Source organism: Chionomys nivalis, chromosome 18 (assembly GCF_950005125.1).
Source record: "Chionomys nivalis chromosome 18, mChiNiv1.1, whole genome shotgun sequence".
Taxonomy (NCBI): Eukaryota; Metazoa; Chordata; class Mammalia; order Rodentia; family Cricetidae; genus Chionomys; species Chionomys nivalis.
In genome coordinates this window covers 58,770,582-58,790,503 of record NC_080103.1, presented here as the reverse complement: position 1 = coordinate 58,790,503, position 19,922 = coordinate 58,770,582, and the positions used below count along the sequence as shown (strand labels likewise).

The window sequence follows — 19,922 nt, the reverse complement described above, 5'->3', positions numbered from 1 at the left end:
CACAAGAAGTTTGGGGATAAAGTTCACTGCTTGAGGTTCCTGTCCCCAAAACAAAGAAAGCACTTACCAGTCTGAACAAGAGTCACAGAAATCCAGAGACATTTCTGGAGGACAATCCTGGCAGTGCCACCGGACACCCTGGATAGGTTCTGCACCACAGTTATCACACTGCAACAGACACAGAAAGGCACATGACAGACAGACCCTTCCCCCTGCTGTAGAGAAATACAACACACTAGCTTAGAATGAATTCCCAGTGAAGGAGACTACTGGTGGATGAGAAACAACCTCTGTATTTACCCAAGAAGTTTTTAAGTCATCACCTCAAACTCAGGCATTCGGCCAACGATCACCAGTGTGAATGTGGACACCTGACTTGCTCATACCAGACCTATAGTTGTCCAGCCGTGTAGTGGCAGACACCCAGAGAGCGTCCAACTCCTCTGTAGACAGTCACCAGCCTGAACCCCATAGGTAATGCACAACAAGACTCCTCAGCCTGCCCTCCATGTCAAATTTGAATGAGACTGGCCCCACAGGCTCATGTTTGAGTGCTTAGCTCCCAGTTGGAAGAACTCTTTGGAAACAATTAGGAGGTGGGCTTTGAGTTTCAAAACCCAAGTCTGCCCTCGTCTTTCTGTTCACTGCCTGCGGGCTGGGATGTAAGGCTTGCAGCTGCTGCTCTAGCGTCTGTCTGCTTCCCACCACAACAGCCTTGGACTCATCCTCTCAAACTAAGCAGCCCCCAGGTAAGTGTGTCCCTTTATGAGAATTTCCTTGGTCACGGTGTCTCTGCACAGCAATAGAACAAACTAAGACAGAGTAAATCTCATTTCCTCTCAAAATCTAGAAGCCAGTTAGGAAAACCCCTTAAGGATGAGTGAGGTGACTGGCAGGTCGAGAGGAAAGGGTACTCCACAGGCCCAGCAGTCACCCCCACACACATCAACACTGTCCTGTGTGTGACCAACAGCAACACCACATTGTCATCTTGCTGAACTCTCCCCAAGCTCACTAAGTGCAGTCACTTTTTAAACTCCTTGGCAAACCCCCGCGTGAGGCGGCCTTTGACCACTTTCATGCTCTTCAGGTGGACTCAGCTATTTTGTTTGTTTTATTTGAAGACAGTCTCACTCCACAGCCCTGCTGGTCTCAAGCTCACAGAGACCCGCCTGACCGCCGGGATGAGCAGAACCTGAGTCTGCCTCTCTCATGCCCAGCCTCAAGCACCCAGGAAAGTATCTGGAGTGAATACAATGAGTGGCTCCTCCTCCAACCTCCTGAAGCTCAATGAGGCCGCTCAACGGGAACCAGGGAATGTGTTCGTGGCCAGCAGGGACTGGGGAAGCAGCAGGTGACCTTCACCCGCTAGTGCACATGGCGGACAACTGCGTTCTCTTCTCCACACAGAGCCACACCCACACTGTGGGCATAACTTTGCATAAAAGAATTACAGAGAAACTTAGGAACCTTTCCCTGAATGCTTATCGACTTTAGAGCTGAATACTCCAGATATCCCTTTCCCCCCTTTTAAAAATGAGATGACCGAGTTGCTCACCTTAAAGCCCACATGCTGCACAAACCCACTTTCTGCTTGCATCTGCTGGAGCTTCTGCTTCTTTAACTTTTTAAACTGTAATAGTTCTTTATATTCAGGCAAACTCCTATACATGATAGGAATGCTTTCCTCATCCTGTCAAAAAAAAAAACAAAATACAAAAGTGTTAGTTTGATAATGAAAATGGACAAAGTGTAAGAAACACAATCCTGATTATTTTTCTACTGACATTTCTCACTTTTAAGACCAGAAAATTAATGCTAGTATTTCTGGTATGTGCACACTCACCAATTCAGCTAGACTGGAGGTCAACGGTTCCATCATTCCTCCCGTCTCTGCTGCCCCAGCACTAAGCATGTAAACATGGGTGCTGGGGATCCAAATTCAGGTCCTCATGCTTATGCACCAAGCACTTTACACACTGATTCGTCACTCCGATTTTATAGGACTTTAAATGCTATTCCAAGGTTGAACCACACTGCCTCACCAGTAAGAAGATACTGTGTGACTCAACAGTGAAGACTCAATGCCTCCAGGGCTACCTCACAAGCCTATTAGACCCCTCCCTGCTCTGCAGTGGTTTCTTTTTTCTAGTTTTCACACTTAGCTCTGTAAACATGGTTTTTTTTTTTTTTTTTTTCCAAATAAGCAAACCAATGTCCACCCTTGCTTTCCAGTCTGCATCTGTAGTGACTGGCCAGAGCAGCACAGTTTTCACTCAAGGGGAAAACCCGAGTTACACAGGCTACTTAGAAAACAGTGTGGACTACATAAATACAACACTGGACCAAAAGGTGTAAAATCCAGTGGCGACTGCTGCAGCCCTGGAGCTGACCAGCAGTGTCATTCAAAAGCGTCCTGTGAAGCCTGTCCTCTTCCTTCTCAGTGTCCAGTGCTGTCTGTGACCTCTCTGCTCTGCTCTCAGTCCCACAGTCACTTCCCTCTAGTCTCCCCTGGTCCCCACTCAACAGTTACACATTGGATCTTGCCTTCAGAGTGTGTACTGCTCCAAACGTGAGCCGCATGCCTCTCACAATGCTCCTTCCCATCTCTCTTGCACATTTGGTACAGACATTTTCCCCCTAAATAGTTCAGTCTAGAGATGGGTAAATCAAAAGACACAGATACAGCAGCCACCAGGTGCTTTCACTTGGTCACCTCTGTACAGAGAGACTGACAGGGAGACGGTGGGCACAGGAGCTGGAGGAGTGCAGAGACACGGGAGATGCTGTCTGACACAGCTTCAGGTAGCAGGGTGGGAAGGATTTTGGGAACTGTACAGTAACACAAATCAATACTACTGAACTGTGTACTCAAGAGCTTTCTGAGTTACATTGTTTCAGGATTACTTAAAAGGGACTAATTTCAATACTAAGGTGGAATACAGATGTTTCAGTAAAGAGTAGATGATACACATATAGTATCTTTAGCTGCTGTGTCTTTGGAAAGAGAAATCTATACATGTTAACATCAGAAAACTCATAAATACACATTTTAAATAGCTATGGGGATTAGAAGGGTATGGTGATACATGGTTGTAATTCTAGCTCTGAGGATTGCTGAGGCAGGAGGATTATCATTTCAAGACTTTCCTAGGCTACACAGAGAGACAAAAAAGTTAAATCTAATTAACTTTACATTATTTTGTCAAATTAAATTTTTTTTTTGTATTGGGAAATGAATCGAGGGCCTTGCACACACTACAATGATGGTCACAGAGCGCCTGTTTGAAATGTTCTGCACCCCTCCTCACATGGCTAACTCTCACCCAGTCTTTCTGTACCATTTTCACTCTCTGACCTCCCTCTTAAGTGACACAATGTTCCCTTTATTCCTCTGAAGCACTAAACAACTGCTTACTGATATGATCCATCAACAAGCCCAAGATGTAGAACAGAGAGATACGTATGCTCACAGTGCCTGGGACAACCTGTCACATACAGTTTAGTAAAGCAGTCCTCATCTGCAGCACACTAACCACCACAAAGGACAGAATCTGCTGAAAGCTGCATCTCCATTAACATCTCATGTTCTGATTCTACGCAACCAGAGTTTTAGTGTGCACTCTTTCAGCAAGGACTCAAACATTTCATCCCAGGAAATTCAGAACAAAGGACCAAGTCAAATGACACAGTCCACACTGTGAACAAATGACCCAGTTCTCAGTGCAAGCAGTAAGGGTAAGGAAATGACAGGAGGGTTTTCACTCCCACCTCCAGTTCACTGCAGTTTCTGGATCCAAACAAACAAGTCAAAAGTACCCCGAGATTGTGAGTACAGCTCAGCTGGCAGAGTGCTCGCCTACGGAACACAGGGCCCTAGCATGTGTGTGTGCACACATCGGGAAACGACTGCAGCAACCAGACACAGACACTCCATGACATGAAGAGCTCCCTCCTCATAAACCTGAGCTTGGTATCCTCAACTCCTGCCAATGGAGCTAACACTACTCGGTCAAATACTAAAGCTGATGACAGAATGTGGGCTCACTGGGCTGTTCTCACTATTTAGGCGTACGCTGAAGGTCTTTTTTTCCCCATGAAAAACAAAGCATAGTAACTTTAAAATCTGACTTGTCAAGTTAAAAGAGAATCTGTCCTCAGCAATCTGAAGAGAAGGAACAGTCAGAAAAATCAAGTACTCTCATAATGTACATCAGCAATCTCTGAAGAGGAGAGATAATCAGAAAATTACATACATAATGTACAGTCGTCTGTATAGAAACAGGTAACTAACTTACCGATGCCTCCTCAGCAGGAGTGTTCATGTGGTCATGGAAACAAGACCGGTCATCGTCTTCATCCATATACACGGGTGGCTCATGTGAAGTCATGAAAGTGGAAGGTTTAAAGAGGTGCTTATTAAGGGGGTGCTGTCGTCTGCTTGTTGAAGACTACGTGAGAAAACAAATGTCTTATTGGAACGATGAAATCTCACTGACAGAACCAAACATGTACACACTCTACTGGTTACAAGAATTCAATGCTGGCTCTACTGAACTCTTACGATCAACTTATACTGAAAATCACAGCATAAAATGGTCTGAGTCAGATTAACACCTTCCAGTTAGAGAGAAGTGTCATACTCGAGTATCTAAACAGAATCACCTAACACCAAGTAACTGCTTGCCTTGTAACAGTATCACATGGGCCTCACAACTTTCCAGCAAAGTCGTTATTTAGAGAGGAAGAAACATAGGCACAAGGAACCAGCATGTCATGGGATTAGACTGGATGCGGCACAGCCCTCACTATCGACACTATGCAAACGCTCATGGGTAATGGACACCACAGGTAGTTCTCTGCGCTGTGAGGGCCACCATTTCACCCACTTCATAGTTCAAATCTTACCACAGTCAGGAACCACTGCGGCTATGGCTATGCTAGACCTCCACACTCACAATGTCTGTGACCTTACAAGAGACTACACAGAGAATGAAACAAAGTTAGGCTTCACCAGGGTTCTTTCTGGTCATTACTCAGTCTTAGTTAGCTGTAAAAACACAAGGTATAAAATAACATTAATAAATTTACTTTAGAAAGATTAACTAAGGGCACTTGCCAAGCTAAATACACTCCTGGGTTTGAACCACAGCACATAGAGAGAAGGGGAGAGAGGGAGAGGGAGGAGAGACTGTAGCTGTCAGTCTCAACAGTGGTGTGCAATGTTCCAGCACTCCAAGGCTGTAAGAGCTGTATACACCATCGGTGCTTAAGACAATTAGCAAACTAAAACAAGCTTGAAAACGTTGGTTAAAAACAACTTTCAAAACTGATGGTGCTGGAGAGACGGTTCCGGTGTTAAGGGTATGTACTGCTCTTGCAGTGTTGGACTTTCATTTCCAGAACCCACAAGGTGGCTCACAACCTCCTAAAACTCCAGCTCTAGTGGAGTCCAGTGCTTTGGCCTCTGTGGGCATCAGCATTCTTGTACACACATAGATATATAATTTAAAAAGTAAATCTTTAAAAAATTTTAAGATGTGAACTATAGAAACAATTTCCTCAATGTAACATTAAAATGACATGAACCAGCACCCACCAGGAAGGTACAGTTAGCTTCCTTGAAGGGAGTGTGGCAGAAAGGCGATGCTATAAGGATTTATGAAGCTAACAAAAGCAGCCAACTGAGCCTAGCTTTCCTAGTTCTACTGATTACAATTCTCCAAAACAGGCTGCGAGTTAATGCAACGCCCTGTCTGTCAGAGATAGATAGAGCTTTGTTCACTAGTGGGAAGTGGAAAGGGGACCTTGCGTGCTAAAGGTCCCTAGGCTCAAGCCCTAGGGGTTGGGGGGCAAAAAGGCTGCTTGGGACTAAGTATGAAACTGGCACAGCAGCACCATCTGCAACCCCAGTATTCTGCTGCAGTAGGGGCCAGAGGAGTCTTCATCTACACAGCAAGTTCTAGGTCAGCTAGGGCTACACAGTGAGATTCTTTCTCCAAAGCAACGGTTCTAGCTTATTCGTTTGCGACAAGACAATTTACATGTTATTATGGCCTGTATGCCTTTGTATGCAAAGGTCTGAAGAGAATGCGTAGCTCATAAGTAACAGCCGCCTGCCAAGGGGCAGGGAGGACACCCTACAGCTCTAGAACTTCGGTGAGGGCTAAGGACCACTTCATGCAGCAGAGCCAACACCTGATAAAATCTAACATCACTAAGACATTCCTAATACAAAATTGGTACAAAAGCCTTCAAGCAGTACTCATTCATAATACTTCCGAGAAAACAACAGAGCTGCTGAAGCCCAGCACATTTCTCTAAGCAGAACCACGGACTCTCACTTTGCACTTGCACTCAGCACAGTGACATGTCAGAAGAGGTGCAGCCCAGCACACTCACACCCACACGGAGCTCTGGAGCTGTGACTTCAACTAAGGTTGCTCGTCTGTGCGCCTTACCTTTTTGGAGTATATATATAAGTTAGGTGTTCGGCCTGGCACTGGAATGCCGGCTTTAGTTAGCTTTATGAAATACTTCTGTACACGACTGGCAACCTAAGGAGACACAACAGCTCTTTTAATACAATGAAACAATGCGATATAAGCCAAGTTTCAAATGATAACAATTAAATCAAGAAATAACTTTTAAAGAGTCAACAAACACATCTGTATTTTTAAATCTTAACAAAATCATTTCAAATAAATTTAAATTTGTGTGATTTCAAAGCTGAGTCCTTCTTTTCCTTGGTGACACTGGGGAGCACAGCAGGAAGCCCGTCTGTAGTAACACAGGAGGACATGAGGGGGCTGTGTGTGACACAGGAGGGCGTGAGGGGGGCTGTGTGTGACACAGAAGGACGTGAAGGGGGCTGTATATGACACAGGAGGGCGTGAGGGGGGGCTTCTACGTCTGTGCTCAGGAGACAATCCAATGACATAAATACAATGCCACGAAACCCACTAGCACAATCTAACCGGAATGATACTGCCAGCACACTCCCTAGACACTCAAGAACTCAAGAGATACAATGTCCACTATGTATGAGCTCTAGGTCAGCTAGGGTTACATAGTGAGAGTCTGTCTCAATAACAGCGGTTCTAGCTTATTTGTTTGCGACAAGACAATTTACATGTTATTTATTATGGCCTGTATGCCTTTGTATGAAGAAGTCTGGAGAGAATGCGTAGCTCATAAGTAACAACTGCCTGTCAATACTCTCACCATAAAGTGAGAACAGGTTAAAAAAATAAAAAATATATATTTACTTATTTATTTATTTACTCCCACACCCACAAAAAGACAGGGTTTCTCTCTGTAGGTTTGAAGCCTGTCCTAGAACTCACTCTGTAAACCAGGCTGGCCTTGAACTCACAGAGATCCGCCTGCCCTGCCTACCAAGTGCTGGGATTAAAGGTGTGTGCCATCACCACCCAGCTTTACTATACATTTTTTTTTTTCATTGATGCACAGCAGGGTTACTTAGACTGTTTCTTCAATCAACATAAAGACAAGCAATGCTAATCAATGTAAAACCAGCACACACAAGAGCTACTACTGTAGCAGTTCTGTGAGTGTGGCAGCAGAATTGCCCACTAGAAGGCATCTGCATGCACAGCCTGCATGCAGCCCTTCCCATCACCTGCTTGGCTGTCCGATTGCCCAGTTCATCTGCAATCTTCTGCCACCGCCGGGATTCTACTTCTTCAGGAGGGTATTTCAGAAGTAGTTGTTCAAGTTTTTTCTGCACCAAACCAAGAAGTAGTTTTAAGTGAAAATGTATTCCATTTAAAACACTCAATTCCAAATGTAGAGCTCAATAAAAATCAATAATAAAAAAAACTGGATTTCTAAATAAATCCATTCACATTTTACTGAAAGCACAGTGCTGCTTCACTACTCTGGAGGCCAATTAGAGTGTCTCAAAGTAGAAAACAGGAAAACTTAAAAACATAAGAGACCATAGGCAAAATGAATGACAACCCTTATGTAGGTCCTCATAAAGCACAGGAAACCAGAAAGAAATACATTTGGGTTATGTACATGAGTGAATGCCACTCCCCAACTATCTCTGCTCCAGAATGCGCAGAAGATCGCCTGTAGCGCCAACAGAGCCACATCCGTACCCTGGATTTAGAATAGTAAGTCTTCCTCTTTTGTGCCATCTGTCATCAAGTATCTGACTGGGGACCAAAAGTCAGCTTCTAACATCACACAAGCCCTATAGATATACAATCTAACTCCACATACATCAAGCTCACACTCAATTGCAATCTGACAGAGGCGTCACAGGCACAGGTTCCCAGCTCCCTGACAACAGAAATTAAAACCCAACTTGAAGGAGCTTTGCTTGTCATGAGGCTTTCCTCTCAAAGCTGCTTCTCAGAATATCCATCACTTCTAGCCTCCTTCCCAAACCCAGGGCTTTTCTTTAAGAATTATCCTCAAAAATTCATACACTTTCAAAATCCAAATTTCTTAAAATATGCAAAAAGGACAAAAGTAAGTCTAATTATTTTAAACTCATGATTAAAAGGATTACAGTGCAAGAGTAAACACTTGCCTGGTGCTAATTCTACTGTCAACAGTTTAGATTGTCTTTTAACCCAAATAAGCTACATGTGTGCATCACCTGTTCTTCAACAGTCCACAGCTGGTTGAATGTTTCAGGTTTGGTGTCGTCACACAGGCGACCTCTTATCATCTGCATGTAAAAGAAGGCTTTTAATAAATGGAAAACATCAAGGATATAGCCAAAGATCACACAGGGAATGTTTTAGAATTTCCAAACTATCTCTGCATATTTTATATACATCACCTATTTCCTAATAATTTTTTCATATTCTTGTATTTCATTTGGTTTTAAGCTCTTAACAACCCTCATAAATAAATGACAGCAATTTATCTCTAGAAACAAGAAATGTGGGTTCAAAATTGAAAAGTAACAAGTCCTACAGAGACAAGGCCTCATCTGAAATCCTGGTCTCACTCCACGTGCCACTGGTCCTAGGCACAGTACCCACAAAGGCCATTTAAAATTCATAAAGACCCTACAATGTAACTGATACCAATCTCATTTTTAAGGGACTACAACTTGAACACTGGAACATACACAACAGCTAAAGGGTCTCAGCTGGCAGGCTGGACAGACAGTTTCTGGTTACCCTCAGAGTTTATGTGCCCATTATTAGTCAGTAAATGACTCTTCATTTTAAGAATACAGAGCAACAAAACGTTAAACATTTTTATGCTTCTCAGAAATTTCCCATTACTTACCTGAGGACGATTATGGGAGCCTTCTGGACCATCACTCAAAGGCAACACAGAGTAAGAAAGGGACTCTCCATCCTTCTTAGCGTCTAAAGGACTTTTTGGTCTAGTGGGCAAGCCTACTAAAAGTAAAATCATACACAGAATTATTCAAGCAAGACATTACAAGACATTTTCCTCATTAAATTCTTACCATGTGAGTTCTTACCTTTATCAAAAACTAATTTAACTCTCCTAGTATGTCTTTTGCGATTTTTAAATTCTCTTTCAAAGTTCCCAAGGCTGTTGGTATATTGGTCCCATACAATCTCAGGCAACTGAACAACTCTCTGTGGGTATGGAAGCCCTATATCAGCCTGGGAAAAAAAGACAAAATAAAGATATCAGAGTGCCAATCTACATTAGCTCAAGAAGATAATAGGTACAATAAAATGTAAGAGGCACACTGCAAACACTATTCTTTGTATTGCATCAGAGACCTATCAGCTCTAGTCACAAGCACACTGAAGGTGCTCGATGCACCAGCACATTCTGAGATACACACTCTGACATTCAGTCGCAAGGCTGTACTTTATCTGTAACAAATAAAAAATGAATTCACAATCTGTAAGTCTGCCACATATAAACGTATGACACTTTTCTTTCTCGCAGTGTTGAGCCTTGTACAAACACAGGCATCCCACACCATAGCTATATCCCTTGCTCTAAATTATGACATCTAAAAAAATGAAACTTCTAAATTAAATCCAGGACAAAGAAGTCTTCCTAAGCAACATAAACCTTGCCTGTTTACTGAGTGTCTGTATTTAATATTTTTAAAAGTTAAGATGTTCAATAACACATCCGTTTCTGAATTTAAAAAAAAATAATAAAACCTGGAAATGAAAAACAGCCAACTGCACATAAATCCAGTAAGCATGCCTAAATGCATGTTTTTGCTTACCAGACACAAAGTGAATGCATTCAAAGTTACATTAAAGTTGATACATTATTTCTCTAACAGTTGTAATTTAATTTGCCCAAAACTGCCATTTTGAGAATGATGTCTTTGTGCTAGAGCAAACTGTGTAATAATGATAAAAGATGGAGATATTTTCCATTTATTTATTGTAAGATCTCAGGCTGTTGTTTAGGTTTTTGTTTTTTTTTTTTGTTTTTTTTTTTTTTTTTAATCTCTTTGAACCGTGTCTCTTCTAGCACACGGTGACCTCAAATCTGATGGGTAAATTTGAGGATGACCTTCTACTCAGGAGCCTCATTCTTCAGCCAAGTTTTGAGATTTTAAATTTGCACCATTCTGGACCAAGGGAGCCTTATCTAACAGAAGGTACAATATAGCTCTGAAACCAATTCTAATCAGTCAATACATAGATTATATATTGATCATGAAATGCCGTGTTTACTGAAACCAGAGAAAGGAACAGTACATTAATGACATCTCAGTTACCCTGAGTCCATTACATATTGATTTTATTTTCATGTTTTCACACAATGCTAATACGAGGCTTTCGAATCTATTAAGCAAGCTTCAGTGGTAGCAGAGCACTTGGTTCCAGCCCAGACCAAAGAGCAACACCCACACACAACGTACTTGTGCGTAGACACACATATCAGTTAAGGGGCTCCCTAGTTTGAGTCACTTAAGTGTACATCTGAATGGCTCACTGTTAAAGTTTGTTTAAGTAAAAGAGAAAACTAGTTAGTTTCACACTAAAGGGGAAAAAAGGCTTTTTCAAAATTAAATGAAATTCATAGTTCTCTTCATGGATTTGGTTATGCCTATGCCTTTAACACGTAAAATAAATTTCTGTGTTACCTCTATAAACATTTGCTTTTTCTCTCAGTAGCAAATGCAACCCAAACAAAAGCAGTTAATAATTAATAAATGCTCTGCACCAGGCTCAGTTCCACATCCTAGAGCCCTGGAAGCAGGAGGAGGAAGTGATGCGCGGAGGACAGAGGAGGAGTGAGCACATAGCTCTGTCCAAACAATAAGTTCTCTTCTCCTGGGCAAATCTCACTGTGCAATCACTAACTTGGAAGTGGGGGCGGGGTGGAATTATATATTCTTAAAGCACAGACAGACTCACAGAAAAAACATAATTATCTTAAATTACCAAGTATATTCCAATCAATGTTTAAAAGTACCAAAGTACTTTTTTTTTGGTACCTTCTTCTGGAGTTTTTCCACAAATCCAATAGGATTTTTTAGTGCTTCTCTCTGGTGTTTGCCTAAACTTTCCAGGTCTTGGACTGCTTGAGAACGCTGAGCCTCAAGGACAGCAATGGTCTGCAGCAGTCTCTGGTAACTGGAGATAAAGAGAGAGCTCACTAGAGTTTTCTACTGATAACAATAACTAAAAACCGAGTTCAAGTTATCATCTACTGTATATGAAGTCACACAGTCTTTTTCAAGTTACCTGAAAGAGTTTAGTAAAACATATTACTGGGAATAAATGAGGTCTTCCTGAGTTACGAAGTACCTAGTCAGAAAACATCAGTTAGAGAAAGCAAAGCCTTCTTCCCCATCTTAAACCTTCTAATTCTTGAACCTTGAATGAGTTCAGAAAATAAGAAAGCATTCTGACATTCCAGCAACCAAAGTTTTAAGAAACTTCTTAATAAAAGTAAAATCACATAATTTCACACAAGGAAACGAGGCAGCAAAGGCAGCCCTCTGGCTACACTGTGCAGGACATAACATCTAAGGCACATTTTCTTCCCAAAGCCAGTGGCCCACAGGCTGATATGGTAGTAGGTCACAGGTTCTCATCTGCTCGAGCATCTCCTCACCCTTCCTTCTCCAGCACTCAAGACAAAGGCAACTGCTGAAGGCATTTTTATTTCCCTATCTGCAAAGGTTCTCTTAAAATAGCAAACATCAATTTCAACCACATCATCAATGTATTTATCATCCTGGAACCTCAGTACAGTAGAGAAACATTAACCAGTTCATTCTCATTTTGAGTCTTTTTGCTAACACTGTCCTGAGTCTGGAATGCTGAGTTGTATATAAATACACATAGAAATGAGTAATCCCAAAGCCTTGAATATGCAGAAGCTTTTCACAGAAATAATTACAAAGTCACTTGAAACTCACTTTAAAGTAAAAGGCTGTGTCCTTAAAATATCAACTGAGCAGCTTTCCTTTATGGTCCAAATATATTTCGTTTCTCAACAGACTGTGACTCCATAACAGAAAATATATCCGGTTAGTTTACCTTTCTTATTCAGGCAAGGTATAATGCACTTCCCAGCATACAGATGCTCAGAAAGTATTTCTTGAATAAGCAACTGTCTGATGTTTTGGCCAATCAGAAGCAGAGCAAGTCTTGTAAGTTAGAAGCCACAAAGCACCAGAAACATCTACAGTGAAACTGTGCAGCCACGAGACTCGTCGTCCTGCTTCTGTTTAACCTGATGACGAGCTGAGCATTAACAGAACTGTATGGGCTGTGTACATAGCTTGAGGCTATCTTGGGGTACAGGAGATGCTGGGGGAGACATGAAAGCATAACTTTTGAACTCTCATTTTGCTTCCTTAATGCAGACAAAATGACTAGAAGGCACAGAATAAATACTTAAAGCCAGAATAATAAAAACCTGGAGAAGAACAGGGATGTGACATCAAGTGTTCTGGCCCAACGTCAATCATTTCTCAGCTTACTCGGAGATCTTGCCACTTTGGGAGGGATTACAGGTGCATCCCTGGATAGACTGGAGCAACATCCAGTCTGGCATAATCTATTTTCAGTCCCACCTCCGCTTTCTCCACATTCAAAAGCAAAACCAACAAGTCAGTTCACGAATGAATTCAAGGTAAGACTCGGTTGTTCATTAATGCCACCTCTTGTTAGAAAACAAAGCACTCTCTTAAAAGCTCTAGCAACTACCAAAACGAATTAGACGTGGAGCTCAGGTGTAACAATGAGGGAGAGAGTGTGTGTCATGGGTGTGCAGGAGTGAACAGCACTGACCAGCATCCTGGAGAGGGACCAAGGCATGCAGCTGAGACCTATCACACTGCTCAGCCTACTTTCTGTGTTTGAAAGAAGGAGGGTTGAGTATGATGGAGTACACCTTTAATCCCAGCAACTGAGAGATAAAGGTAGGCGGACCTCTTGAGTTTGAAGCCAACATGATCGAGTTAGTGAGCTACAGGCCAGCTGCAGCTACCTAGTGAGATCCCGTTTCAAAAAAGAAAGGAAAGGGAGGAAGAAAGCGGGGGGGGGGGGGGGGGGGACACACCCAGAGAGAAGGAACTGTCTTTGATCCAAAGTAACAGAGAAAGCAACAGTGTATGGTCCTGGTCAGATCACACCTGTGGATGCATTAGGCTCTGCTTAGCGGACGATAAGCCTGAACAGAAATGATAAGCCTGAACAGAAAAGATAGATGAACAATTATGTAATAAAGGCCAAATGTGATAGATTAGACCTTGACAGGGATGAGGCAGAACGATGGGAAACTTGAGGGCGGCTTAACCTACAGACTAAGACCCCATATGAAAATACAAACAACAAAAACATAAGAAGGCCCAACATTCATTTTATATACTATATGCCGGACATGGCTATATTTTAAGTTTCATAAACTTGAAACAGGTATCATTTGTTACTTAAGGCATACTACAAAGAAAACTCTTGCCTCAAATGGAAGATGGCAGAATGGTATCTATTCACCACAGGTATTAATCCTAATATTTAAAGAGAATCCAAATACAATACAGAGGGGAAAAACCACCCTGAAAAACCACAGAACCAATAAAACACTTCACTCTGGCTATTCCTTAACCTCCCAGGAAACAGAGTGACTTGTGAAAACGACACGTGCTTCCTATGAAAAAGTCACAACTTTGCAGCAGGACAGCTGAGCACCGATTCTGTAAGAACTCTACCCAGTTCTAAAGCTGATCCCCGGGTGACACCAACCTAGAGTTCTCCAGTTTACTTTATGACACTGGCACCAGACGTTCAGCTCTCAGGCTAGCGGACAGTATCTGACTAGAGCTCCTCTGAGTTATTTTCACCATTCCTTTACTGACTTTCATAAACATGAACATTTGAACAGTCTGCAGGCCACCCTGACGTCTAGGGAAGGCACTGAAGGAAGCAGTAACTTGGCAGCGTACTTTACTGTTTTTTCTAGGCAGGGATGCTGCAAGTACAGCCACCACTGAGAGGGAGAGACAGGAGAGAAGGAGGAAAACTTGTGTTTGAGTGCGGCAGCATCTTTCTCTAGGGTCCAGGCTGAAAGACCTTAGGAGCTCACATGGACAGGTTAGCCTTAAAACATAATGTGGAAACTTTTTTAAATCTAGCTTTCAGACATTCTGCCAAAAAACTTGGTCTAATTCTTCAAAATAATAGTCGGCGAGAAGATCTGAGGTCTGATCCCAGGTTTCAGCATCAGATGAATGGGGAAAAAGAAATAAGAAGGAAGGACAAGACTGCTCCTAGGTGTGGTAGAGGACGTCTGGAAGAGCCCTGAGCCAGGCACTGAGACGAGTAGGGACAGAAGAGAGGGTAAAGCCAGCAGAGTAAAGAGTGGATAACAGGGCAAGTAACGAAAAAAGCTGACTATATAGAGGACAGTGGGTTACGAGCAGCCAAGTCACAGGGCTGGAAAAATTTAGGGTAGGGGGCGGGGTGTGCCAGCTACACTTGATTAACAGGTAGGGACTAAGTGATGCTGGGAGAAACTGGTCGTCAGGTCAGGATCTGAGACCTAACGATAACCGAGAGACAGAAATCTAGTCTGTATCAGGAATCTATACAACCACGGCTTGGCTGAATTTATAAATGAAGTTCTACACAGCCACACACACGTGTTTACCTACGAATACGAAGAGCAGAGTGACTGCAACAGAAATCACACTGTGCACAAAGCACAGGCATTTGCTATAGCTCGCTATGAGGACGTGTGCCACACCCTCCCTGCTCTATGCCTGTGGAGGATACAAAGGTGCTACAAACAAATCCAACTAACACACAATGTTGGATTAGCCCTCACAGGGGAGAAAAACAGCTGTTAAGAGGAACTGAAGGGATAAATTAAAAATTTTAAATACAGATTGTGACAGAATGTAGATTATTTTATTGCACCAATATTAAAATGGTGGGCACGATACTAAGTATTTAAAGACATGTAAGGAAGTGCTCTCATGTGGGGAGCGAATGCATACAGACAATGAATGGACAAGCACTGGAGGCGACCTGGAGACACAGTACTTGCCTAGCACCCCAAAGCCTTGGGTTCAATCTCTAGCACAGCAAAACATAACACAAACACAAAAAGGAAGACAAAAAAAACCCTCATCTTTCCATCTTTCCCCAGGTTGTAGGATTCTATTTAGAGCTTTGAGCATACAGGCTCTCTAGGCACCGATGGCCACTGACTTCAGAAAAAAAAAAGTTGAATATGTATGTTAGGGGGAGGGGGACAAAAGAAACAGGCACCAGTGAGTAACGGGCAGATGTGAGTAAAGGGCACACAAATGTGTCTCAGTCCTCGTCTGTACACACTGACAATCACAAGAGGAGCAGACAGCAGTGCACAGCTACAACCCCACACAAAGAACAAGTTAATGAAGCCACGACAGTGCAGCAAGCACATTTTGGCCCACCGGCTGGCTGGACTTCAGCCTGCACACACACAGATTGGTTGGTGCAGCAAGGAACCGACAGTAACCACAAGAGACTCCAATCCCAGGCAACCCCAACAGGGCAGACTCCAACATCAGAGAACCAAGACAGAGCAGCCTGGGGGGCTGGAGAAAACCCTTGCCGTGGTTCTGCAATCCAGACTCTCCCAAAGCTCCTAGTCCAGTGCCAAAATGACAGGTGTGGGCACCACAACCAGATCCTGGCTTTGTGCTCTATTACCTTCAGTACTTTTAAAGATTTCTTTTTTTAAGAATTCCTCTACTAGCCGGGCGGTGGTGGCGCACGCCTTTAATCCCAGCACTCGGGAGGCAGAGGCAGGCGGATCTCTGTGAGTTCGAGGCCAGCCTGGTCTACAAAGGGAGTTCCAGGACAGGCTCCAAAGCTACAGAGAAACCCTGTCTTGAAAAACTGAAAAACTAATGTAATAAAAGACTAATGACCTGAAAAATGATTCAGTAAACAGAAGAATGAAGAATTCAACTCAAGACTTGGATAAGAAACCTAGAAAATCAGAAAGTCTAGCATGGAGAAGATCCAGTGTGTGGAAAGCTCAGGAAGTCAGACTGAACAGGAAGCATCTGAAGGCTGAGGAAAGAGCAGCAGGGTCTAAGAGAGCCAGGGCAGGTATCACACCAGGACAGCAACTGGAAAAATGCAATCCCAACCACAACTAATCTCTGCTGCATATGGAGGAATCTAGACTAAAGGACATACAATTAAATCAGTAAAATTGTCATTCAAAACCCCACACTGGGAAAAAAATGTACATCCAACCATAGGCAGCAGCTCCAACCCAACAGATGAAATCAGAAAAGAACTCTGCATCATAATGCGATTAAAATTGCAAGTCACAAGAAAAGTGCTGCAGGAGAAAAGTACCAGGTCACTCACAATCGAAAAAGCTGTCAGAGGAACAGCAGACAAGACAACACAGGCTAGTATATCTCAAGCACTGAAATAAGCAAATCAAAAGGACTACAGTCAGCAAAGCTATCCTCTAAATGTGAATAAGGAAGATACTCACAGAGGAAAAAGATGACAAAGTCCTAAGACTAGGGAAGACTCAATCTCACTAAGAACAAACGAATGTCGGTGAGGGAGGGGCTCATGGATGAAGTGTTCTCTGCATAATGTGAGACTGGTGTTCGGATCTATGAACTCAACGCTGGATGTGGTAGCACACATCTGTAAACTCAGCACAAATACAGCAAAGTGGGTGGTGGAGACAAGAGCCATTCCACCCCACAGAAGCTTAGGGGCCAGCACTGGCATACCATGTCATGACCAAGAGATCCTGCCTCAGGCAATGTGGAAGGCTGGAACCAACTCTCAAAGATGTCTCTGACCTCCATATGAATGCTGCAGTATAGACATGTCAGTGCGCACACACACAAACACCTAATGAGAGTTAGATAACAACCAAACATCATTATCAATAACCCAATAAGCATCTAAGATGAGTAAGGAGGAAAGAAAAGACAAAGTGCTTAATCAACCTGAAAACAACAAAAGTGAAAGAATTAACACACATTCCTCAATAGTAACCCTGCTGTAATTGTCTTAACTCTCTTAGAAGACGCAGCCTGCTAATAACTGTGGTATGCACTTGTAATCCCAGAGCTCAGAAAAGTAGGGTAGGAGGATTCCCAAGCATGAGGCCAGCTAGGGCTGAACTAACAAGAAACAACAGGTTAACTGCATTTAAAGGGGAGGGCTGGAAGCCACCCGTTTGCTGTCTCCAGGAGACATGTGAGTGGGAAGACACAGACTGAAAACAGAGGGGTGGGAAAGATCACTGCAAAGAGAGTCTGGAGGCCAGACCACGGAGTGGACTCTACTCTTAATGCCCAATAGAGCCAATTCCAATGAATTTTTTTTTATATTTATAAAAAACATAAAAATGTAAAACTCTGGGGAAAAAGTTACAAAGAAGATAGAAAAACCCTTACACTGAAAACTATAAAATAATAGTTAAACTTTCCCATACTACTTGTGAAATCCAGACTCACACAATTTTTATGCAAACCTGTGTTGTAATCTGCAGGCCTGGTTTGTCACCTGGGCACCCTGTCTCTTTAAGAGACACACTCCACCCACTCCCACATACCCCTTTCCACCTAGGCAAGCTGATCTCCTGCCTCCTCTCTAGCCTGAGCTGTCTGCCCTTCTTCTGCAGAGGTCATTTCTACCCCTGCCCCCCTCTACACACACACACACACACACACACACACACACACACTTCTTTCTCCCCTCCCCTTCCATAACCCACTAAATAAACTCCATACCGCAGCTCTCTCTGCATGGCGCATCTGTCAGTCTCTCACTCGAGGTGGTCTCCCACCAGCAAGGAGTCTTCATGGAGGCCTCGGGTGGCCTGCCACTGCCCCTCGTGGGACCAGTCTCGGGTCACCCCTTGTTTGAAAATGATAACATTACCTATCATAACCAAAACATAATTGTGCTACCATAGAAAGTCACAGAAATAAATGGACCAGAAATCGAAAAGTAAAGCCGTATATCGATGACCAATTGATCTTTGAAAAAGGTGTTAACGACACAACTAAAGGGGGTACTCTCTTTAACAAAATATAAGCATGTGAAGAATTAAATTACTCAGTGTCACACCAATTATAGAAATCAGCTCAAAAACAATTGAAAACAAATATTAAGACCTTAAATCTTCTATATAGCAAAGGAAACAATCACCTTTAGAAAGAAAAAAAAACTATAGAATGGAAGAAAATTCCATACCATATACGACCATGATTAGTAGCCAAAATACACAATGATTTAGACAGTTCACTCACAAGAAACCACATTGAAAAATAAGCTCTTGGGAGGCAGAGGCAGGCAGATCTCTGTGAGTTCAAGGCTCCAGGACAGTCAAGGATACACAAAGAAATATTGTCTCAAAAAGCAAAGTCGGGCGATGGTGGCGCACGCCTTTGATCCCAGCACTCAGGAGGCAGAGGCAGGCGGATCTCTGTGAGTTCGAGACCAGCCTGGTCTACAGAGCTAGTTCCAGGACAGGCTCCAAAGCTACAGAGAAACCTTGTCTTGAAAAACCAAATAAATAAATAAATAAATAAATAAATAAATAAATAAATAAATAAGCAAGCAAGCAAGCAAGCAAAACACAAAGGCCAAATAACCTGACTTCAAAGCTACAGAGAAACCTTGTCTTGAAAAACCAAATAAATAAATAAATAAGCAAACAAAACACAAAGGCCAAATAACCTGACTTCACATTTCCTAAAGTAACAACATATACAAAAAGCCAACTGGTTCAACAGCATCTTATCTTAGGACAAGTAAATCAAAACCATAGTGAGTACCCGATTCCACTAACAATGGCCACTACACCTCACCTGATGATGTGAGACAGGCCAAAGTCAACACATGACACTCTGAAAATATCATACAAAATTACCTTCAGGCAGTGTGTAATTTGTACATAAAAACATATATAACTAGTTTTACCTTTAGACTTGAACTGCATGCATTTCAACATGCCCCATTATCTATTAACAAACATCAGCAAATCTGAAATTCTTTCAGTCTGAGCAATTCTGGTAAGGAATTCAGTCAAGCTATAGGCAGAACCAGGTAAGCAGATTTCATGGAAGCAGAGTGGTTATCAGGAGCAGGTAGGCTAGAGAATTAGAGCGCTGTCAGCCAAAAAATGAATAGTTTAAGAATAAGATATTTTACATAACCTGGTATAGTGTAAAGAACATATTTCAAAATACCATGCCGCAAGTCCTAAGTATATAAGATTATTGTCAGTTAAAAACAAATCTGAAGGGCTGGAGAGATGAGTCAGCAGTTTAGAGCACTTGATGCTCTTGCAGAGGCCCTGGCTTGGATTCCCAGACCCCACAGATTAGTTTACAAGCATCTGTAATTCCAGTTCTAAGGCATTTGACATCCTCTTCTGGCTCTGCAGACACCAAGCATGCACAGAATGCATGCATATTCATAAATATG

General features: G+C 42.6%; 1 protein-coding gene across 4 annotated transcripts in view; it reads right to left on the bottom strand.

Moving 5' to 3' along the window:
* Positions 1–19,922, bottom strand: part of Zzz3 (zinc finger ZZ-type containing 3) — a 68,632-nt gene that overhangs the window by 4,814 nt on the left and 43,896 nt on the right. For 3 of the 4 annotated variants that reach the window (XR_009058606.1, XM_057793394.1, XM_057793396.1), the window contains 9 exons: positions 11,441–11,579; positions 9,479–9,626; positions 9,277–9,392; positions 8,633–8,704; positions 7,643–7,744; positions 6,462–6,557; positions 4,299–4,451; positions 1,559–1,693; positions 68–168 (listed from right to left, as the gene is read on the bottom strand). Coding sequence is in view for 3 of the 4 variants with exons in the window: in XM_057793394.1 (XP_057649377.1) it covers positions 68–168; positions 1,559–1,693; positions 4,299–4,451; positions 6,462–6,557; positions 7,643–7,744; positions 8,633–8,704; positions 9,277–9,392; positions 9,479–9,626; positions 11,441–11,579 (1,062 nt within the window). In the remaining variant the exon portion in view is untranslated. The remainder of the gene's footprint in view (positions 1–67; positions 169–1,558; positions 1,694–4,298; positions 4,452–6,461; positions 6,558–7,642; positions 7,745–8,632; positions 8,705–9,276; positions 9,393–9,478; positions 9,627–11,440; positions 11,580–19,922) is intronic. The other variant, XM_057793395.1, reaches the window with a different exon arrangement.